Consider the following 23,801-nt stretch of genomic DNA (forward strand, 5'->3'; position numbering starts at 1 on the left):
ACTATAGTTGACATGATGATTGCAATTCTTTGGAATTGCAGAGCCTGGAGCCTGCTTCAGATTCTGTGTCTCCCTCTCTCTCTGCCCCTCCCTTACTCTCGTTGTTTCTCTCGCTCTCAAAAATAAACATTAAAAAATTGAGAAATGTATAAAAATAAAATGGGTTGTGAATTGGAATTTAAATATAAACTTAAATTTTAAAAATGTCTTTAAAGAAAAAACAAAATGGGTTGTGGAAATATAAAATGGCTGTGGATTATTGATTGCATCATGAAGTTCCACACACTTAACAGGTTGCATGTCTGTGTCCCCTCCAGAAAAACCAATTCCCAAATCAAAAATAGTTCAGGATAGTATCGTTTGAAAACTGCCTGTGACTGATCCTGACCCAGTGACCACTCTCCTCTTTGACCCACAGATAATATGTAAGAATTGTTGTTAGGCCTTTGGACATGTGGTGAAGACCAGGACTTGTCCCGTGAAGGATGGGGCTGGGGCCTTGTATCCCAGCCCTTGGCCTCCAGGGAGGAGAATGTGGAACTAAGGAAGCCTCAGCAACCCCAGTCCCCAGGCCTTTTGGCAAGACTGATAGAAAATAAGGCAGAAGTGAGAATTTGGATGGTTGAAGCCATTCTTAGAACTGAAATTTGAGGACGCTGGAATTCCTATGTTTTGTTCTTTGTTTTGCATGCAGTTGTCTCCAAGCTCAGACAGAGAAATTCAACAGAAATATACAAAGAGCTCAATACCTTTCAGGGTTCCTCATTCATGAGGCAGGCAGAGCTCTTAGGGCAGGACCCAGGGCACAAGTCTTTATTAGGGTCCCTCAATGGAATGCTTTGGGGTTCTGGGTTAAGGCTGCATTGGTCAATTCAAACCAAACAGAGCAGGGTTTTGGAAGGCTTTTGGAGGTGGGTAGGGAGTCTCCCAGGGTGACCCCTCTGGGAGATGGGGAAGATGCTTATAATAGGGATGACTGGGAGAGTCCAATCACGAATTGACATTTGCTTCTGTCTCTGTGAGCTCTTATCTAGGGTCTGTGCTCAAGGGAAGGGCTAGTAGCAGTTCAAGGTCCCCACAGGCCTCCTGGCCACACAGAACGGATGTTGAAGCACGAGTTTTAGCTAAATTCTCAACATTCACTCTATGTGCCTGCAGGTTTCTGCTTCAGAGGGAATTTTAAGATTACAAATTTACTCTGCAATTCAAAGGATTCCTATCATTTCTTTCACTTGGGTGATTTGTGGTAAGGTGTACCTTTAGAGGAATTGGTCCATTTCACCTAAGTTTTCAAGTATATGTGTGTAGAGTCTTGTATTAGTCCCTTAATATCCTCTTGATGTCTACAGGTCCTGGAGTAATATTCCCTGTTTAATTTCTTATGAGCAATTTGTGTTTTTTCTTATATTCTTTCGTAGTTTTGCTAGAGAATTATGAACTTTATTGATTTTTTCAGTGAACCAGCTCTTTGTTTTATTTTCCCTACTATTTTCCTGTGTTCACTTTTACTTATTTTGCTCTTACCTTTATTATTTCCTTCTTTGTGCTTCATTTGTGTTTTTTCCCCCCTTCTGATTTCTTATTGCCGTTTATTCTTGGATATTTTCTCTCTTTTCTAGTATAAACATGGAGTCCTATCCTTTTTCCCTCTCAGTACTGCTTTAGTTGAACCTCCCAGATAACAAAATGTTGTATTTTCATTTTCTTTCAGCCTGTGTATTTCCCTTCCTCTTTCACTGGCAGAGCATTTGAAAGTATTTTGTTTAGTTTACAAGTATCTGGAGATTTTCCAAGTATTTGTTAATTTTCTGTTTTTGTTTTGTATTTGAATTCCATTTGGGCAGTGAACACACTGATTCTGTTCTTTTAAAATTGTTGAAGGGTGTCTTAGGATCCAGGATATGATCTGTCTTGGCATTGTTCTTGAAAAAGAAATGTGTAATCTCCTGTGTTTGGGTGGTGTTCAAAAATGTTGATGAGATCATGTGACTTGGTGGTGGTGTAGAGTTCCTCAGTGTCCTGCTGACTATCTTTGTTATATTATTGAGAGAAGTCTCAAGCTGTATTTGTGAATTTGTCTGTTTCTCCTTTCAGTTCTATCACTTGATGATCAGCATATTTTGCAGCTATTCTTTCATGCATATACACTCAGGATTGCTAAGTCACCTTGTTTGACTCTTCGATCATGTAATTTCCCCATTTATCTCAGTAATTTTATTTTCTCTGAAATCTGTTCTATCTGGTATTAATATAGACATTCCTGCTTTCTTTTGACTGAGGTTTACATGGTATAAGTTGTACTATTCTGTAGACACTGTGGCTCAGATAATTCTGATGTGTGAAGCTGTACTGGGCATTGTGGGATAGTTTGCAGCATCACTGGCCCATATCCACTAGATAGATACCAGTAGAACCACTGCAATGATGACATGTCCCCAGAACTTTGCAAATGCTCCCGCGGTGGGGTATGGTTATCACCACTATACATGAATTCAGTAATATAGAAATTAGGAAAGCAATAGTTACTACCATGCCACTTTCTTCTCAGCTGCATTTAATATAGTATTTCAAGAAAGACCCAATGTCAGAAGTGAATGAGCTGATTCGGAAGTAGGATTTAAGGATGTAACTGTACCTCATCTCCAGCTGGTAAAACTTACCGTTAATAAATACTTTGAGGGGTGCCTGGGTGGTTCAGTCAGTTGAGCATCTGACTTTGGCTCAGGTCATGATCTCACTTGTGAGTTTGAGCCCTGCATCAGGTTCGGTGCTGACAGGTCAGAGCCTAGCGTCTGCTTCGGATTCTGTGTCCTTCTCTCTATGACCCTTCCCCACTAGCATCTTTCTCTCTCTCTCAAAAATAAACAAACATTTAAAAAAATACTTTGAGGGTCAAGGGGAAGTTAAAACTCAAAATCATGGCAAAGTCTGCACAGAAGACATGGCCCTAATCAATGCCCTTTGAAGTAACCTGCAGCTGATTAAAGTAGGTCCTGTGGGATTGCTCCTCTTGGACAGCATGGCTTAGTGAACAGAAAGCACAGGTGTGGCTCTGTTAGAGGGGCTGAGAGGTTCAATGACCCTGAAATACATACACAGGGCATGGCATGTCTGGCTAAATGTGGTGGGTGTAGCTAATAGAATACGTAGCTGTTTGATATTACATAAAGTGCTAGTTAAAAATATTGTACCGAGCATGATGCACCAAGTTTGTACCATAAGGAAAGTGTGCAATAATCTTTGGGACTCTACAGTATCATGGGAAGGAAGTCGGCTAGGGAAAATACCTGGTTGTATGAGGAAGGCAGGGTTTTTGACACTTTAGCACATGTAACTACATGAAGTCTAGAACAATGAAACACAAAGGACTGGAAAGCTATTCACAGGAGAAAAGCAGAAGCCAAGGAAAGGATCATTCCTCATTCCTGCCCCTCCCTCTTTGCTGTGGACCAGGGACTGCAGGGTCCCTCTTTTCTTTCCCGAATGGGTGGGTTTATGGGATTTTCCCCCCCACCATAGTGTGTTAAGAGTGGGATTATAATCTTGTGAGATTCTCTCTCTCTGCTCTTTGATATCAAGCTTGGCCACTTGACTTAAGCAACCCTTCCATTTCACTGTGGGGATTACCTTTCCCAATTTATAGCCAGCTTGACTAATGCGGAGTGAGTAGAATGGCATATTTTAATTGTAAACAGAAACTTTAGGGGCACCTGGGTGGCTCAGTTGGTTGAGCATCCGACTTTGGCTCAGGTCATGATCTCACGGTTTGTGAGTTCGAGCCTCGCATTGGGCTCTGTGCTGACAGCTCAAAGCCTGGAGCCTGGTTCAGATTCTGTGTCTCCCCCTCTCTCTCTGCCCCTTCCCCACTCATGCTCTGTTTCTGTCTCAATTTTTTACTCATTGATGATATACAACAGCGATTACCTTTCAAGAGAGGGAAAGACCATCACTCCTCCTCAATTTTCTCTACCACATATACCATCCCTAGTAACCCATCATTCTCACATGAAAATCTCATTCTCCCAATGTCCCCAACTACACTGTTTCATGATCACTGATAGAGGAATCGTTTCCTGTACTAATCAACAAAGACTCTCAGTTGTACTAACAAATCTAGAGGAGGGGCTGTGACCATAGAAAACATGGCAATTTAGATAACACTTTTACATCTATTCCCTGTCACTCCTCATGGTCTCAAATTTACACTAACTGTGTATTAAAATTAGCATCCTCATTTTGGATACGTAAGTATGATACGTAAGTATGACTAAGCCCCACATTTCCTTCACGTGACCGATGCTTTCTCTGTGAAAACCGTGGTTGATAAATAAAACACATGTTATGAAAGTATAACACTGGTGAATTCCAAACTTGAGGCTGTAAGTCATCGATAATAATGCAGCTTCAAGAAATCTGAACTAATCGACTCTTAAATATACAGAAGAAACAGAGGGTTGCTGGAGGGATTGTGGGAGGGGGGATGGGCTAAATTGGTAAGGGCCATTAAGGAATCTATTCCTAAAATCACTGTTGCACCATATGCTAACTTGGATGTAAATAAAAACAATTAACAAAAAATAAAATATAAAAAGTTAATTTAAAAAAAAGAAAAAGAAACCTGAAATAACTGAGTAAAAGTTATAGGGGTACCCGGTTGATTCATCCAGAAGAGCATGTGCCTCTTGATACTGGGGTTGTGAATTTGAGCCTTATGTTGGATATAGAGAAGAAAATAAATTTTTTACAAAGGATTTAGAGGATGATTAGGTCTTTCCACAGATAGACTTGTTCTGTTGACACACTTCATCTCATGAATTTTATAGAATTTTAATTTTCTGTGGAATTTAACACCTGAGACTGGTTAACCCTCCAAACAGACTAGTTCCCCCTAAAATGAATTTTCATATTGACAGCATTGGCTAAAGAAATGAATACCTTCCTTACACGTGTAATGTTTCTATCCAGTATGAATCCTTTGGTGTTTCCTGAGGTAAAGATATTGACATATTTGTATAGTATCCATGTTATGTGAATTCTTTCAAGACCACAAAGCACAAAGTTGGAAAAAAAATGTGTTTTTTTTAATCACTGAAAGTCTGTACCTCTTCATCCCATTCACCCCTCTCCAATTTGTACATTTTTTCTATACACCTGATCACACTGATTACATTTATAAGGTTTCCCTCTAGTAAAAACTGAGTTCCACAAGGTATCATAAGCTTTGGATAAGCCTTGCCATATCCCTTTTGTGTGCTTTTTTCTGAGACTTGTTTCTGATATCAGGTGAGGTGTGGACCCTGGTTACAAGTTTTCCCACGATTCCATGATGGAATCTCTGATGTTGAGTAAGTCTTGAACAATGGCTCATTTTATTTGCAAGGTTTCTTTATACTATGAATTCTTTGATGATCCCCAAAGTTTGAGCTATGAATAAAAGCACTGCCACAAATATGAGGTTAATATTCTTCCTTTTCACTATGCATTTTCTGATGCCTAATAAGTTTTGGAAATTGAGTAAAAGTAATGCCACCTCATTACACTTGTAAGGTGTCTCTCCAGTATGGATTTTCTCATGCTGAGTAAGATGTGAGTGCTCCCTAAAGGTTTTGCCACACTCAGTATATTTGTAAGGTTTCTCTCCAGTATGAGTTCTCTCATGAACCTAAAGGCCTGAACGTTTGGTGAAAACCTTATCATATTTATTACATTTATAATGTTTTTCTCCTGTATGAATTCTCTGATGTTCCACAAGGTTTGAATTTCGGGTAAAGGCCTTGCCACACACATTACATTTGTGTGGTTTCTCCCCAGTGTGTGTTTTCCGATGCCTACTAAGCTTTGCAAATTGGGTAAATGCTTTGCCACACTCATTACATTTGTAAGGTTTGTCTCCAGTATGGATTTTTTTATGTTGAGTAAGATTTGAGCGCTCAGCAAAGGCTTTGCCACAATCACTACATTTGTAAGGTTTCTCTCCAGTATGAGTTCTCTCATGACCCAAGAGGTGTGAACGTCTGATAAAAGCTTTATCACATTTACTACATTTATATGGTTTTTCTCCTGTATGGATCCTCTTATGTTCCATAAGGCTTGAACTTTGGATAAAAGCATTGCCACATACATCACATTTGTGTGGCTTCTCTCCACGATGTGTATTCTGATGTCTAATAAGGTGTGAGCACTGCTTAAAAGCTTTGCCACACTCAATACATTTGTAAGGTTTCTCTCCAGTATGGATTTTCTTATGTTGAGTAAGGTTTGAACGCTCAGAAAAGGCTTTGCTGCATTCACTACATTTGTAAGGTTTCTCTCCAGTATGAACTCTCTCATGACTCCAAAGCTGTGAACGATGGATAAATGCCTTTCCACACTCATTACATTTGTAAGGTTTCTCTCCAGTATGCATTCTCTGATGATTTGCAAGATTTGAATTTTGACTACAGACCTTGCCACATATATTACATTTATATGGTTTCTCTCCTGTATGGACTCTCTGATGTCTGGTGAGGCTTGAAACCCGGTTAAAGGCTTTGACACATTCATTACATTTGTAAGGTTTCTCTCCAGTATGGATTTTCATATGTCGAGTAAGACGTGAGCGCTCTGAAAAAGTTTTGCCACAGTCATTACACTTATAAGGTCTCTGTCCGGAATGAATTCTCTCATGTCTCATGAGGTTTGAGCTTTTGCTAAAAGCCTTCCCACAGTCATCACATTTGTAAGATTTTCCTCTAGTGTATGCTCTCCTGGCTTGTGCACATAACGAATGATATTTTAAAATCTTCCTAGATTTATTCCAAATGTTTTTGGTACTGGGAGAAATTCCTTGAAGTGGTGAAACCGAGGAACCATTGCTGACAGACTTCTCAATTGGATTACATTCATACATGTTCTCCTCACTGTGAAATCTCTGCTGTTCAGCCAGGTGTTTCTGCAAACTTAATCCAATTGTATTTTCCAAGCAGTTTCCAGCATCACTTATGTTATTGTCCAGTTTTAACAAAGTCCTTACAAATGGCTCATCACGCATCAAATACTGGTATGTATTTTCTCTCACAGAAACACTCTGCTTTTCAGGAAGAGTAACTGAGGACTGATTAAGTTGCTGGTCCATTCTACAAGTGACATTTTTGTTATGGGTCAAAGGTACCTGTTTGTAATTTCTTGCATCATATCCCCACTGATTTTCAAACTCCTGCCTATCTTCCCAGATTTTCCTGAGATCAAAGTCCTTGATACCATGGCTTTCATTTCTCTCCAATATCACTAAGTGGTAAAATTCTCCTTTATTAATGTCCTCTATTGGTGATAATTCCTTGATTGCAAATACAGCAGAAGTACTTCCTATCAAACAGAGTTGGAAAGTAAATACTTCATAGTAAATTACATAATTACACACCAAAATAATACTTTACACTGAACTCAGGAAGTTTCTCAACCATGTTCTTCAAACACTATTGTTAAATACAATGTTTTTAAGTTTCTTTTTGTAAATGTGGGGATAGTATTAATACTTCCACATCTACAGGAATACGATTGTGTTATTAAGTTCAAAGCCTAACCTTAGAAACAGCAACTGATGTAGCAACAGACATAATATTGACTCATCCTGTAAGAACTTATACTATAGATATGAAATAAAAGTGGAAAACATTCAACAGGGAGACAGTAGGGTGTTACAGGAAGACTGTAGGCTTACATCTATTTCAGTACTTGCTCTAAAAATTATCAAACTAAATATACCATGAATTCCACTTCTAGGTATACATTCAAAAGAATTACATAATATATATGTGTTCCAGGAGACACATACAAGAATGTTTTCTTTTGAACTTTATTTACTTAGAGAGCGAGAGTGAGCTTGAGAACTGAGGATGGGCAGGGGGAGAGAGAGATCCCAAGCAATCTTCACATTGTAAGTGCACTGCACAATGCAGGGCTCGAACTCAGGAACTGTGAGATCATGACCTCAGCCAAAATCCAGAGTAAGACGCTTAACCGTCTGAGCCACCCAAGCTCACCAAAATAATGTATCGTTACATAAAAAAGCTACAGCCAATCAAGTTAATGATATTTCTGTGACTAAAGCAGTGTTCTCAAGATATCGCAAATACTCAGATTAAAGACTGCCACAGGGGTGCCTGGGTGGCTCAGTTGGTTAAGTGTGTAACTTTGACTATGGTCAGGATCTCACCGTTTATAGGTTCAAACCCCACAATGGGCTCTGTGTTAACAGCTTGGAGCCTGTAACCTGGTTCAGATACTGTGTCTCTCCCGCTCATGCCACTCATGCTCTGTCTCTCTAAAATAAATAAAAATTAAAAAACAAATTTAATTGAGATAAATGTGTTATAACAATGAGATATCACTATACATTTATGAGAATGGCCAAAATCCAGAATGCTAACACAAATACTAGTAAGAATGTAAAGCAGTAAGAACTCTCATTTATTGCTGATCGGTATGCAAAATGGTACACCACTCTGGAAGACAGTTTGCCCTTTCTTACAAAACTAAACATACTCTTAAATATGATCTATCAATCACACTCCTTGGTATTTACACAAATAAGTTGAAAATTTATGTCCCCCTAAAAACCTACACACAAAATAGAGAAATCCTAAAATGTGTATGGAACCACAAAAGACCGTGAAAGGCCAAAGCATCTTGAGGAAAAAGAACAAACCTGGAAGCATCACATTTCCTGATTACCAAGCTGTGGTAATTAAACCAGTACGGAATTAGCATAAAGATAAACACATAGATCACCAGAACAGAAGAGAGCCCAGAAATAAACCCACACACATGGTCAATTAACTTACAACAAAGGAGACATGACTATACAATGAGGAAAGAACAATCTCTTTAATAGATGGTTTGGGAAAAGTTGAAAGCCACAGACAAAAGACTGAAACTGGACCACTGTCTGATACCATACACAAAAATTAACTCATAATGGATTAAATACTTAAACCCAAGACCTTAAACCATAAGTATCCTAGAAGATAGGAGGTAATGAGCTCTTTGACACCGGTCTAGATAATGATGTGTTTTTTGTTTTCCTGTTTTTGTTTTGACTGTTGACACCAAAAGAAAAACCAACAAAAGCAAAAGTAAGTGGGACTACATCAAACTACAAAGTGCATAGCAAAAGAAACATTTTTTTCAACAAAATGTAAAGGCAACTTTCTACATGGGAGAAATATTAGCAAATCATGCATGTGACAAGGGGCTAATAATCCAAAACACAGGCCAAAAGTGCTCAAAATACCCAACTTAGGAAATGGGCAGAAGATCTGAATAGATATTTTCGAAGACCTAGAGATGGTCAAGAGGACCATGAAAGAGGCTCAACATCATCCATCATCAGGGAAATGCCAACCAAAACCACAGTATCACTTGACAACTATTAGAATGGCAATTATCAAAAAGACATTTGAAATAACAAGTGTTGGTGATATGGTGAACAATTTGTCCTCTGTTGGTGGAGTCAAGTCAAATTGGTGAAGCCAAGAGAACTACTGTGTGATCCACCAACTATACTTCTGAGTATTTATCTGAAGAAAACAAAAATACTAACTTAAGAAGACAGAAGCATTCTGATGTTCACTGCAGCACTATTTATAATAGCTGAGATACGGACACAATCTAAGTGTCCATTGATGGGTGAAAGGATAAAGTTGTGTATATACAACACAATATTATCCAGCCATAAAGAAGAACAAAATCTTGCCATTTGTGACAACATGGATGGACCCAAGGACATTATGCTAAGAGGCATTGGTCATGACCAATACAGTCTGATTTCTCTTATATGTGGAATCTTAAAAAAAACAAAACAACCCCTCTTACATACAGAGAACATATTGGTGGTTTTCAGTTGAGAGGACGGTGGCAGAAATGGGTGAAGGTGATAAAAAATTAAAAACAAAAAAAAAACAGGGATGCCTGGCTGGCTCAGTTGGTACAGCATGCAACCTTGATCTCGAGGTTGTGAGCTCAAACTCCAAGCTGGCTGCAGAGATCACTTAAAAACAAAAGTTGCTGCTGCCTCCTGAGTTCTTAAAACCAAAAAAACCAAAACCGAAACATCAAACTGAAAAAATAGCAATATGGTACTTTCTGTATACCAGGAACGCCATACACATCTATGGAATGATACATGTTCTTCCCACAGAAAAGGTAACCAGAGATAGGAGTAAGCTGTGCTGTACTTAGAATACACCTAATTTTGAATTTTCACTTTTTGGAATTACCACATCATGACTTCCTCTTATTAATGCACAAGCGCCGGACCTCAAGAAGCCAGGATGGTCCAGGAAAGAAAGAGAAAGGCTTAAGCTCTACTTTACATTTTGTTTGTCTTCTCAGACGTTCTCCCAAGGATACAAAATGGAAATGGAAAGTGAATAGCTCCTGGAATCTGCACTACAGGGCACCAGTATGGTCAGAGGGGCCAGGTACCCGTGCTGTAGGTCCTAACAGTGGGAGTTTAAGCTTTTACACATGTGATTTACTCTTCTGAATACCAGAATGAGAAGTGTGTTGTCGGGTGGGGGAGGATTTCCTTGGAAGGCTCCTAAGATATAAACCTGTATTTTCCCACAGATCCTTTCCAGACAATATTTACTGGAGCCTCTTACTCTGTGCCCATCTGAGCTGTGACTTGTGCTCACATCCCAATAATTCCCACCTGTCTGGATGTCCCCCTACATTCACTTCACTATCCACAGTTCAGGGCTTTTCCCCTGGAAAGAGATGATGGAGATGATATTCAGCTAAAGAAGAGATTTCCATTTATAAAGAAAAACAGAACATGGTCTGCTCTGATCTTCCAGAACACATCTGCAGCTCTTTGTTCAGCAAAGAAAGGACATTCATTTTATGTGGGTTAGAACATATTTCAAAAATTAGTCAACTGACTGCCTGAATGCTTAGTGAGTATTTTAAATATGCAGCAATCTGATTCTTTTCCAATAACTATATTTTCCTTTGTTCCCAGGCAACTTTAAGTAACTTAATTGTCTCTGAGCCTTATCTTTAAAGATGTTAGAAATTTGACTTCACTAAGAATTTAAGGGGTTTTAAATCCTATTTCCTACATTCCCAGATTTTTATTTAAATTCTAGTTAGTTAACACAGAGTGTAATATTGGTTTCAGGAGTAGAACTTAGTGATTCATCACTTACATATCACACCCAGTGCTCCCCATCACCAGTTCCCTCCCTTAAGCTTTTCTGACTGCTAAGTTCTGCAACCACCTAAACAAGCAGGAATGCAGAACTTCTGAAGAAAAGGAAGTTAGCGTCCATCTGCCACACTATGAAGTCTTTCCATTCTCAATTAAAACGGCTGCAATCACTCCCTTAAGAATAGGGATTTGAAATTCCTATGATCAAGTCAGGGGCTTTCAAAAGAAAATGCAAGACACATTAAAATTAACTACCAACTTCTGTAGGGAAGTTGTCCTCACTCAGGGAGACCAGGTTCCTGTAGGTGTCCAGCATCACGTCCCTGTACAAGGCCCTCTGAGCGGGGTCCAGGCACTCCCACTCCCCCTGAGAGAATTCTATGGCCACATCCTTGAATGTCAGCCATCCCTGCAATGAAAACACAGTTCAAGTGAACAGGGAAATTGTTCTTATTTTGACACAAAATTAGAGAAGCAAAATTAGACTTGGCTGGAGTGTTCTTTGATCCATGAAAGATAATTTTGAAGAGCTACAGTTAACATAAAATTAACCAGTTTAAAGTACCACTCAGTGATATTTAGTGGACTCACAATGTTGCACACACATCACGTCTCTAGATAAAAAACATTTTTAGCATCCACAAAAGAAATCCTTTACTCATTAAGCAGGTACTTCTCTTGTCTTGTCCCTGGCAACCACTAATGCTTTGTCTCTATGGATCTGCCAATTTTGGATCTTTTCATATAAATGGAATGGTAACAAAATGAGACCTTTGGCATCTGCCTTCTTTCACAGAGAATAATATTTGGGATTCATCCATGATATAGTATGTATCAGGGGTACATTTCCTTTCTTCTGGCTGCAGAGTATTCCACTGCAGGACTAGACCATATTCACTTACCTACTGAAGGGCATTTGGTTGTTAATCACTTTTGGCTGATGTTAATAAGTTGCTTTGAACTTTCTAGTACAAGTTAAGTCTTTGGATCTCTGTTATCAATTCTTTTGGTTATATTCTTAGGAGTGGAATTACTGGGTCACATGGTTAATTTTTTTAGAGTCTGCCACACTCTTCCACAATACCTACAACATTTTAACAACAATGTGTCATGATTCTAATTTCTCCACATCTTTCCAACACTTTGTTGTTTTTGTTTTTACAATAGTGAGTGTGAAATGATACCTCACTGAGTTTTAGATTTTACATTTTACTAATGACTACTTTCATCGAACATTTCTTCATGTGCTGGTTTCATTTGTGTATCTTCTATGAAGAAATATCTATTAAAATCCTTTGACCATTTTTTAAGTTGGGTTCTTTATATTTTGGTTGCTGAGCTGTACCAGTTCTTCGTTTATTCTAGGTTCTAGACCCTTAGGAAATACGTGATTGGCAAATTATTTCCTTTCATTTGGTAGACTGTTTCACTTATGTGATAAAGTCCTTCAGTACACAGACATGACTAATTCTGATGATGACCAATTTATCTTTTTTTCTCTTTTGCTTTTGGGATTATGTATGAAAATCCATTGCTAACTCTAAAGTCATAAAGATTTACCCCTATGTTTTCACTTAAAACTTTTATAGTTTTAGCTCTTACATTCAGTCTTCAATTCTGAATTGATTTCCTTATATGGGAGAAGGCAGTTTCAATTTCATTCTCACACAGATATCTAGTTGTGCTACTGTCTGTTTTTGGCACACTTGTAAAAAAGGAATGGATTATAGATATATGGGTTTATTTGTGGGTGCTCTGTTCTATTGCTTTGATCTATATTTCTAGCCTCTGATGAAATTATAGTTTTGATTTACTCAAAGTTACTGTAGTGAGATTTACATCGGGAATTGTAGTCTTTCAATTTTGTTATTTCTCACATTTATTTTGGTTACTTGGCGTCCTTACCAATTCAATATGAGTTTTAGGATCAGGATTCCCATTTGCGCAAACAACGTTGTTGGGATTTTGCTGAGGACTGTATTACTCTTTATATCACTCTGGAGAAGACTCCCATTTTATGGTCTTCCAATCCACACACACCAGATATCTTGACATTTATAGTTAGGTTTTCTTTAATTTTCCTCAGTAACTTTTTGGTTTTCACAGTGTATAAAGCTTCCATTCCCTTGGTTAAATTTATTCCCATTTATTTTCTTGCTCTTGTAAATCAAATTGTTTACTTACTTTGGATTGGTTGCAACTGCACAGAAATGCAACTGAATTCTGAGTGTTGATATTGTATTTTGTAACTTCTATCAATACATTATCTCTAAGTTTGAGGATTCTTTATTCCTAAATATAAGATCATCTCTGCTATGAAAAATTTGATTTTTTTCCCCAATTTCAACACATTTTATTTAGGTTTTTCTCTGTATTTTCTCTGGTTAGAACTTCCAGTAGAGTGTTGATTTGTGGTGGCAAAATGGGACACATTTGTTTTGCTGTTGGTATTAGGGGGAAGTTTCCAGTTATTCACCACTGAGTATGTTGTTAGCCATGGAATTTTAATAATACCCTTTTCCAGACTGAGCAAGTTCCTTTCCAATCCTAATGTTTGAGTTTTTGTTGGATGCAGTGTCTGACTCTGGACTTCACCTAAGGTCATGATCTCACAGTTAATGAATTCAAACCCTTGGGTTCTACAGTGATAGTGTGGAGCCTGGTTGAGATTCTCTCTCTCTCTCTCTCTCTCAATCCTGGTTGAGATTCTCCCTCTCTCTCTCTCTCTCTGCCCCTCCCTCACTCACACTCTCTCTCAAAATAAATATACTTTAAAAAAAAAGTGAGCCATTGTAAACATAGAGTGGAATCACTTAAAACAATTCCTATGTATTATACTAAAGAGTTTAATTTATGCACATTCCAAGTTGCTACTAGTAAGAATTACTTCTAACATCTGCTATTTGTATATCTAATATTTTCTTTCATAATTCCTCCCTTCTTTGGATGTCTATGTTTGTGTGTGCATACCATTTTGACTGCCTCTATTTATTTTTCTATTTATTTCCAAGTTATTTTCTGAGTGGTTATCCTGGGGATTGCAGTTTATATATTTGGCTAATAATATTTGAATTTCAATTGATACTAACTTAGCTTTAACAGCATACAAGCAAGTGCTGTTACACAGTCTTCCTTTATGTTCTTGTTGTCAAAAACTACTTCATAAAAGATATGAACAGATGTTTCCTACACTCAAGAGCAGATTTTTCTTACTGTTTTTATGTATATGTATGTTAAGACACACATGAAAAATGAGTCAGAAAACAAAAATATGATAATACCGGCTTTTGTATTTACTCTTGTAGTTACCTTTACTAGTGTTCTTTATTTGTTCCTATGGCTTTGATGTAGCACTAGTTTCCATCCATTTCAGCCTGAAGAACTCCATTTGGCATTTCATGTACGCTAAGTCTGTAACTGTGAACTTCCTTAGCTTTTGTTCATCAAGGAGTCTCTTAATATCAATATCAATTTTCAAGCATAGTTTGTCTGACCATGAATTCCTGGTAGATTTTTTTTAATCTTTCAAACTTTAAATACGTCATGAGAATGCTTCCTGGCCTTCACAGTTTCTGATGAGATACAGGCCATTAAACTTATTGAGAAGCCCTGTACATGAAAGTTTTCTGTCTTGCTACTTTCCACATTGTATTTTTGCCTTATAAAAGTTGACTGATTACGTGACTGCCAGGGATCTCCATGCATTTGTCATAGCTTAACTTCACGGAGTTTTTTGGATGTGTATGTTGTGTTTGATAATTTGGGAGGTTTTCAGCTTTTCTTTCTTTAAATATTCTTTCTGCCTTTCCTTTTAAGACTCCTATTATGTGTACACCAGTATTCTTCAGAGTGTCCCAAAGGTTTCCTAGTCTCTGGTCATTTTTCTTTTCTCCCCCTTTTATTCACCTTTTCCCCTTTCTTGTCCTCACACTTGATAGTTTCAGTTAGCCTATGTTTAGATTCACTGAATCTTACTCTTATTGTCCATCTGCTGATGAACCCTCTAGTGAATTTTCAATTTTAGTGTTTATACTTTCTTAGCTCCAGAATTTCTAATCATTCCTTTACTATAATTTCTTTAACGATATTTTCTATTTGTTGAAACACTGTTCTCCTACTTCTTAGTTCTATCCATGTTTTCCTTTAGCTGAGGATGTTCAAGACAGTTGATTTAAAATCTTTATTTACTAAGTGGAATGTGTGTGCTTCTTCAGAAAGACAATCATTAACCTGTTAATCATGCTTTAAAGACATACAATCTTCAGATATACATAGATGTCTGTAGTGAAGTCGGGCTGCTCAGGAACAGCCACCATGGCAATCTCTGAAACAGTAAGAAATTGTAAAGGACCCAAGTATCTTCATTTGGAGAATCCTCCAGTGCTTGCTTCGGCAGCACATATACTAAAATTGGAACGATACAGAGATTAGCATGGCCCCTGCGCAAGGATGAGAATCCTCCAATGCGGATCTAAGAAAGCAGTGATCTCTTGTTTACTAACATATGGTATGTAAATATTTCCATTTGCAGAATAAAACATGATTAAATATTTACTGAAGAATATATTCTATCACATTACAATATTTAAATGAACTTTTAGAAGATTTGCACTAAAGAAACCAGGTTCCTGAAAAGACAATCAGTGATATGGAAAGATATGACAGAAAGGGGATATTTTACTTCTTAGTTTCTAAACTACATCACTGTGTGGAACTGAACCACAAAAATATATACTAGAGGGTTTAATGAAAAACAGTAATAATAAAATTTAACAATAATTTGTAAAATGACAGTTGAGCACCAGCCTCTCTGATGATACAAAGTTCTGCTCATATGTCTGGCTAAATTATAAACAGTTTTATCTAAAAGATGTGCAGTGTGTAAGAGTTCCTAAATGAACACCATGGTCTTTATGTTAATGATGTGCTTTAAATAATGTAAAGAACACTTACTGGTACGTCGGATAATAGGTTCATGAATTTCTTATACTTACCTAAATGGGTTAAAAGCATAGGGCAGAAAGCCATAACAAAGGGCCAAAAGTGCCAGCCCAAGGTTAAGTCCTTTGGTAGAAAAAAGCCTAGGGCAAAAAGCCACCACCGTGGGGTGAAAGCGCCTGAAGTTAGCTAGGGAGATACTGTAATGGGATCAGTAGTAACTTGTTTTATCACCTGCAGGAAATTACTTTCCATCTGACACCAATCTACTGCTGTACTTTGATCACAAACTCCACCTCCCCACCTGGACCCTTTGCTTCTTATACACACAAGCTAATGATTAGTGTCTTCCACAATCACAAGTGTAAGATCTTGTTTTCTTCACGTTTACCATGTGTGTAATACCTTATGAGCTCAATAAATACTGAAATGAAACCCCTGTTGGAGGCTCTTGTCTCCTCCCGGACATTACCCTTTCGTGTATTCCGTTCTGCATCCACCCTCTTGCTGGACAAGAGACAACTCCAGACTCACGGTCTATGACACTGTTAAACAAGTAGGTTGAGTCTACATTTTAAAACTAATTATGTCACTAAAACAAAATACCCTCTATATTACTTCTACTTTGAACTTCCTATTCTATTCCAAAGTATTAATATTTTGGAGTCAGAAGCATAATGACCCACCTTTATTGTCAAAAGGCATTTGTGAAATCGGATGAAGCAAATTTCCGTCAAACTTATTTTCCAGGGTTTCTCAGGTACTTGTGCACTTAATACATCACTTATATAGTAATCTCTTTAATCCTGGTTTATATGACCTGAAGGGCATCCAGAAGGGGTCTCTGAGGAATTGTTGCAGCCCAACCTCTCGGACACCACAGAGCCTACTCCCCATCCTACTCCTTGCTTGCATAGAATATCCTTCACAGCATGACCACCTATAAGGAGCATCTTCCCAGGTTCTCACTGGGTCACAGTGAGATGGAATCTGCATGGAGATGAGATGAGACTGGAAGAAGGCTTGGGAGTGAGTAAACAATTTAGGCAGGACACCTCAAAGACAGAGAAGATTAACAAGGCCAAAGTGTGACATATTAGGAAGAAGAATGATCAATGAAAAATTGGATTTTACCTGGAAAAGAGCCATTCCTCCTTTTTTCCCTCTTCTGGTCTTCTTTCCCAGGTAAGGTTATACTGTGTAACAAAAGGTATATTGTTTTATGTTTCGAATCAACATAATCCCACCGTCTGCCACAATAGGCATATGGGGAGAAACTTGGTATGGAAAAAAGTCCTTTGCTGCCCACTGCATCAGGAAGGATGCGGAGACAAGAAAGTCCTATATGGAGGCCACCAAATGCATTTTTTACCCACTCCTTCACAAAGCCCTCCTCTGCTGAAACCTACACATTCTACTCCAACTGCATTATCCTCTGTCTACCTGACACTTGGTGAAAGACAATTGCCTCATTCAAGTTCTTGGCTCCTCCCTAGGCAGCCAGCATCCATGGAATGGTTGAGGCAGGACACAGAAGCCTGTGCATGCCATCAATTTTGACCAACTCTTAAGGGCCACCCCAGGCCCAGAGCTCCCTGGTAGCCATACTGAGAAGTTTAGATCTTTGTCCTGATGGTGATGGGAAGCCTGTAAGAGGGTTTAATGTCAAAAGATGACCCAATCAAATTTTTAAGATTTAGCTATGATACACAAAGAGGGTGGAGGTGAAAGAGGAAGGTCTCTGTTTCTAAGACTAGGCTCCTGCCTCGTTCTAAGTGATTTCCATCATTTTTGGAACTGGGTCACATTGTAGCCTCCAATTACAACTGCACACCCTCTCCCAGAAAACTGCCAAAGAGGAACACACCCAATTTTGAAAATCATTTCAGGGATCTTATTAGTTCAGGTTCAGAATTCTTGGTCTATCGTCTCATGTTACAGGCGGGTGCACTGGGGGTCAAAGGGGGAGTTATTTTACCAAGTTACACTGAAGAAGTGTGAGTTGACGCAACTACGGCGCTGCCCAGTCCTCTGCTCTTGCAAGCATCTGCGATTTCCCCCGGGCTGGCTCCAGCACCTTGGCTGCTGGAGGGTTGGGCCAGAATCGGCCGCTTGACTTACCTCCCCCACCTCTGAACCTCAGCCTTGGCAAAAATGTAAAATATGCTTTTCTCTTGGAAGTGACCAAGAGTTTTAGGATGCAGAGTTGGAGTGTTCTTGCCTGACACCATAGAAGGGGAAAAGGAGACAAAGACCCAGACTGAGACTTAACCATCAGCCCCATGATTTTCAGGCCTTTGGACTTTGATGAAATTATACCACCGGCTTTCCTGGCTCCCCAGCTTGCAGACAGCAGATATCGGGATTTCTTGACCTCTATAACCAGCGATCTGAACTCAACCCAGGGGAGCCTGTGCTGCTGAGATCCTAAGGCTCAATACCAGCTGGGCAATACATCCTCCACAGAGGTTGAATGACAGGTTAAAAAGGAAGAAAGGTTGAAGAGGGTTAGAATGGAGTATAATTCCCCCGGGTGGAATAAACTTCCAACTCACTCTGCTGTTCCAGATTTGCCAGTAAAAATAATTTCGTTGCCTCTTTCTTCTGCCACTCCCGGTGCTACCTGTGTGCTCATTAGGTGTGCACCTAGTACCCCTTTTGTGAAGCGGCAGCTGAGGAGACTCCAGTGCTCGCCATGGCTGACGAAAAGCCCAAGGAAGTCATCAAGACTAAGAGCAATGACCATATTAATTTGAAGGTGGCAGGGCAGGATGATTCTGTGGTGCAGTTTAACGTTAAGAGGCACACACCACTTAGTAAACTAATGAAAGCCTACTGTGAATGACACGGTCTGTCAATGAGGCAGATCAGGTTCCTATTGGATGGGCAGCCAATGAATGAAATAGACACAACTGCACAGTCCGAAATGGAGGAGGATCCAACTGATGTGTTCCAGCAGCACACAGGTGGTGTCTACTAAAAACGGAACTTGCTACTTTACCCACGAATTCTTCCAGACCTTCCAGACCAAGAAGACATTCTCAGTTAGAAAATTGCAACTTGGTTCTACCACATCCTACTACAGTATAGTTTTCTCTAGTATTTCATTTTCCTCTTCCCTGTTCATTTACTGGACATAAAAGTAACGGTGTATGTGCACAAACATATTGCATTTTTTTAACCAAATGGCCAATATGTTTTGATTGACATCAAATGGAGATGAGATAGGGCAAGTACCTCGTTTCTGTGAAAATGCCCCCTTTTTCCATTAGTGCATGCTCATTTAGCTCTTTATAATCTAGTTTATAATCACAGTTTAACCAAAAAAAAAAAAAAAAAGAGCAACATAAAAACCCCTGCATAACTTGTTAGACTGAAGAATTTAAATGTTCTTCATTTATCATTGAAAAACTAAGTTTGTAACTCTTTGTATGTATCTGTTAAATACAGGGCAATCTGTCTTTTAAGTATAGATTAAAAAAAAAAAAAAAAACGGGGCCACCTGGGTGGCTCAGTCAGCTAAGTGTCTGACTTCAGCTCAGGTCATGATCTCCCGGTTTGTGGGTTCAAGCCCTGTTTCAAGCTTCTGTGCTGATAGCTCAGAGCCTGGAGTCTGCTTCAGATTCTGTCTCCCTTTCTCTGCCCCTCCCCCACTCACTCTCACATTCTCTCAAAACTAAACATTAAAAAAAATAAGTAGGGATAAAAAATGAATCCTAGATAGCTTACCTTTCGGTCTTGTTTAAATAAACTCCTTGTTTAAAATGAAAAAAAAAATTGGGTTGCCTTTATCCTTATTGATTTGTAGTTCTTTATCAATTCTGAATCTATGCCCTTTCTCAGATACAGATATTGAAAATATTTTCTCCCATTCTGTGACTTGCCTCTCTCTTAATAATGTCTTAATTTTAATAAAGTGGAATAAATTTTTTTGTTTAGGATTAGTGCTTTTTGTGTTCTTTTTAAGGAATACTTGACTATATCAAGGTCATTAAGACATTATCCTATATTATCTTCAATAGCTTTCATTTGTTTCACCTTCTACTTTGAATCTATGATCCATTGGAATTAAATTTTGCATATAGTTTGAAATAGATGCAAAGGATCATTTGGATTTACTGGGTAACCCAGGTGATCCAGAGCCACTTACCAAAAGGACCATTTTCTTCCCTGCTGCATTATAATGGATTGTCTTTTATCATAAATTAAATGACAGTATACATGTAGGTCTATTTTTCAGACTCTACATTGTTCAATTCTTCTGTATTTGCAACAATCATACATTGGTTAAAGTGTTACAGCTTTGTAAAGTAATTTGATTTCTGTAAGTCATCAAACTTTTTCTACAAGATTTTAATGCTATTATTGCCATTTGCAATTCTATGTAAAATTTAGAATCCCTTTGTCAATTTCCACTTTAAAAAGCCTAATGGGATTATTACTTTGTATCAGAGATCAAGTTATGGGAAATAAACATTTTTAAAATATAGTCCTCTAATCCATGGTCAGTGTACAATTCTCTTTTTTAGGTCTCTGTTAATTTCTCTCAATGCTTTTGTAGTTTTCTTTCTACAAGTATTGCAATCTTTTGTTAATTTTAATCCCCAATACTTGATAATTTTTTTAACATAATGCCAATGGTATTATTTTTCATTTTATTTTCTGCACATCACTAATGTACAGAAATACAAACCATTTTTGTGTACTATGATGATTATGGGTCAAGCTGACTGGATCAAAGGGTGCTTAGATATTTCACTAAACATTATTTCTGGATGTATCTGTGAGGGTGTTTCTGGATGAAATAAGCATTCGAATAGGCAGACCAAAAAAGTGGTTTGCTCTCCACAGTGTGGACTGGCATCACCCAATCTGTGTAGGGCCTGAATAAAACCAAGAGGCAAAGGAAGAATTGAGCCCTTCCTACCTGACTTCTTGAGCCGGGATATCAATCTTTTCCTGCTGGCCTGGATCCTCACTCTCAGGCCTTCAGACTGACTGAATTATACCACCGGCTTTCCTGGGTCTGCAGCCTGCAGATGGCAGGTTATGGAACTTCACAATGTCCCTAATTGTGTAAGCCAATTCCTCACAATACATCTTTTCCTAAATATATCCTATTCGTTCTGTTTTACTGGAGAACCCTAACCAATATATACAGTACCTTATATCAGGCAAACTTGCTAAACTTATTTATTTATTCTAATTTTTTTTGGTAAATACTTTTAGAATTTCCAAAACACAGCCATGTCATCTGTAAATAATGAAACATTTATTTCTTCCTTTTCCAATCTTTGTAAGATCCAGTTCTCTTTCTTAACCTTTTTAAAGTTTATATATTTATTTTGAGAGAGACAGAGATGGCCCAAGCAAGAGAGGGGCAAAGAGAGAATCCTAAGCAGGTTCTGCACTGTCCGCACAAAGCCTGACGTGGGGCTCCAACTCACGAAATCATGAGATCATGACCTGAGCCAAAACTGTCTGACAATTAACTGACTGAGCCACCTAGGCGCCCTGATCCATTTTTCTTTCTTAATTTATCTTCTAAGATATCCAGTACAAGTGTGATTAGAAATGGTAATACAACCAGGTCTCATTTCTGATCTCAGAGGGAAAGTTTCCAATATTTCACAATTAACATGTCTTTTGCTGGGAATGTTTTAAAAACCCTTAATCTGATTAAGAAATTTTCCTTCAATTCCTAGTTTTCCAAGATTTTTTCACATGAATAAGTGTTGAATTTTCTTAAGATTTTTCTCTGCCTCTATTGTGATGATCATATAGTCTTCTTTCCTGTTAATGTGATGGACTGATTACATTACTGCCTTTTAAATGTTAAACCATTCATTTATTCCCAGTAAATCCAACTTGTTTGTGGAATAAAAGAAAAAAAAAAAAAAGAAGTCTGAATTGAGTGAGCAGAACTGGGTGTAAGTAAATTCTGAAACGGTGGCCTGGACAGTGTTAAGCAGAAAGGGCTTTTCCTAATTCCAGATTACCTTTAATATTCATAAACAAGATAAGCTTCTCTTTTATAGGCTTACTCAAACTCAAGCACTTAATTCCTCTTTTCCAGAAAAACTGTTATGACATTACAAATAGTTACTAGTCCTGGAAAACATGAAAAAGGGTCACCTTTGGGGATGAGCTCTGAGCAATCTCTGCACCATGAACAGATGCGCTCTGCTGGAGCAAAGTTCCACATCAATCCAGCCCATCGTTCAACATCTGTACAGAAAAGACAAAGGGGGCTTGAGGGGATCAACTACTTCTCTGGAGATTTTGGCTCAGCACTCGGTAATTTAAAACATAATTTAAGGGAAGAGAACTGTTGAATATTAAATTAGCATGCTAACTAGTGTTAAAGGATAATCAACATCCTTAATGGATATGTAATGAAAAGCTATCCTGTTCTTTACCAGACATCAAAGAATACTGAACAATAAAATTAAGAGGGAAAATAATTTGGAAATTAAAAAGATATCCAATGGATTCTAAGATTAAAGCAAAACAAGTGTGAGGATACACATCAAATTTATAAAAGAATGCCATGAGCCATAAAAAAAGGAGGGGGTAGAGAGACAAACAGTACTGTTAATAATGGCCGCTGCAAAAGGCACCTTGTGGTTACAGAAAGGCTTCCCCAATAACTGATAGCCTCTGCTCTCTAGATGAGTGGGGGTTGCAAATGGANGGGGGTGGGGTAGAGAGACAAACAGTACTGTTAATAATGGCCGCTGCAAAAGGCACCTTGTGGTTACAGAAAGGCTTCCCCAATAACTGATAGCCTCTGCTCTCTAGATGAGTGGGGGTTGCAAATGGACTCATCTTCTGATGCAGCACTTAGAAAGTGCAGATGCCTCAAACATCAGGTTTCACAACTCTCGTTCTCTTCTGCGTAACTGAAAAAATTTACCAAGTTTTTGATGAACGAGGTCACAGGGCCACAAATCAGTACTTCACAACGTAATATCCCATATCCAATCAATTCAGTGCTCACCTGGGTTTGGGTCCTGTGCTTCGACCCAGCCCACTACGTGTTTTGTTCTCCGTGTAAGTCTCTCTGTGTCCTTGCTTCTCTGCTGTCCTTTTGACCATTTCCGTTTCCCTCCTTCACTATTCCTCCTCCAACCGTGTGACCCCGCTCTGGTGCAGCCTGTTTCAATCCCCGCCGTCCTTTCTCCCCACACTTTCTGATGACCCTCTAACTCCGGGTATTTGCCTCTTTCCCCGCCGTGTGTCCCCTCTTTGCCCTCCCTGTAGCGGGACAAGGGGCCTGCATCCACTTCCCTAGTGACGACTGTGCCCGACACAGCTGGGAGTTGGGGGCATGGCGGAGATCCGGAGTCAGAAAAAGGTTCTGAGCAGGAAAGTGACCGGCAGGGATGTCGGGGTCCTCACGGGCCAAAGGCGGAAAGGCTTGGCCGGACACTGCCTCAGAACGATTTAACCCGGAAACGAAGACAGACCCTGGGACCTGCCCCAAGCAAGTGACTCGGAACGACTTATAGTCACGCCGCAAGAGGATATACGGAGGAGACTGTTCAATAATTTTATCTTACCAGGCGACCCCAAAACCTGGGGTAGAGGGAGACACTGAAGAGCGCGACCACTGCTGTGAACGAGAAAAACGGAGACTCCCTCACCGGGAAACGCACGTTTCTTCGCGGGG

General features: G+C 38.8%; 2 protein-coding genes and 1 non-coding gene across 3 annotated transcripts; 2 read left to right on the top strand and 1 right to left on the bottom strand.

Annotated features, from left to right (window-relative positions):
* Positions 1–5,059: 5,059 nt before the first annotated feature.
* Positions 5,060–23,801, bottom strand: LOC144237138 (uncharacterized). Its single transcript, XM_077770818.1, has 5 exons — positions 23,692–23,801; positions 22,265–22,357; positions 17,264–17,325; positions 11,447–11,600; positions 5,060–7,344 (listed from the first exon to the last, which is right to left on the bottom strand). The coding sequence occupies exons 3-5, from the start codon at positions 17,276–17,278 to the stop codon at positions 5,663–5,665; spliced, it is 1,851 nt and encodes a 616-aa protein (XP_077626944.1). The 5' UTR covers positions 17,279–17,325; positions 22,265–22,357; positions 23,692–23,801; the 3' UTR covers positions 5,060–5,662.
* Positions 15,572–15,676, top strand: LOC144237147 (U6 spliceosomal RNA). The gene has a single exon (XR_013336774.1). It is a non-coding gene; the product is annotated as a U6 spliceosomal RNA (small nuclear RNA).
* LOC144237144 (small ubiquitin-related modifier 2-like) lies at positions 18,791–19,109 on the top strand. Its single transcript, XM_077770822.1, has 2 exons — positions 18,791–18,970; positions 19,043–19,109. Exons 1-2 carry the CDS (start codon positions 18,825–18,827, stop codon positions 19,107–19,109), a joined length of 213 nt encoding a protein of 70 aa, XP_077626948.1. The 5' UTR covers positions 18,791–18,824.

This window comes from Crocuta crocuta, unplaced genomic scaffold (assembly GCF_008692635.1).
Source record: "Crocuta crocuta isolate KB4526 unplaced genomic scaffold, BGI_CrCroc_1.0 scaffold136, whole genome shotgun sequence".
NCBI classification, from domain to species: Eukaryota; Metazoa; Chordata; class Mammalia; order Carnivora; family Hyaenidae; genus Crocuta; species Crocuta crocuta.

Excerpts from the sequence above, each read along its gene's own strand:
- LOC144237138 (XM_077770818.1), bottom strand. Across the intron at positions 7,345-11,446 it reads CAACTTCCCTACAGAAGTTG|GAAGTACTTCTGCTGTATTT; the intron begins GTAGTTAATTTT and ends TCTGTTTGATAG.
- LOC144237144 (XM_077770822.1), top strand. The coding sequence starts at position 18,825 with ATGGCTGACGAAAAGCCCAAGGAAGTCATCAAGACTAAGAGCAATGAC. Across the intron at positions 18,971-19,042 it reads CTAATGAAAGCCTACTGTGA|TGCACAGTCCGAAATGGAGG; the intron begins ATGACACGGTCT and ends AATAGACACAAC.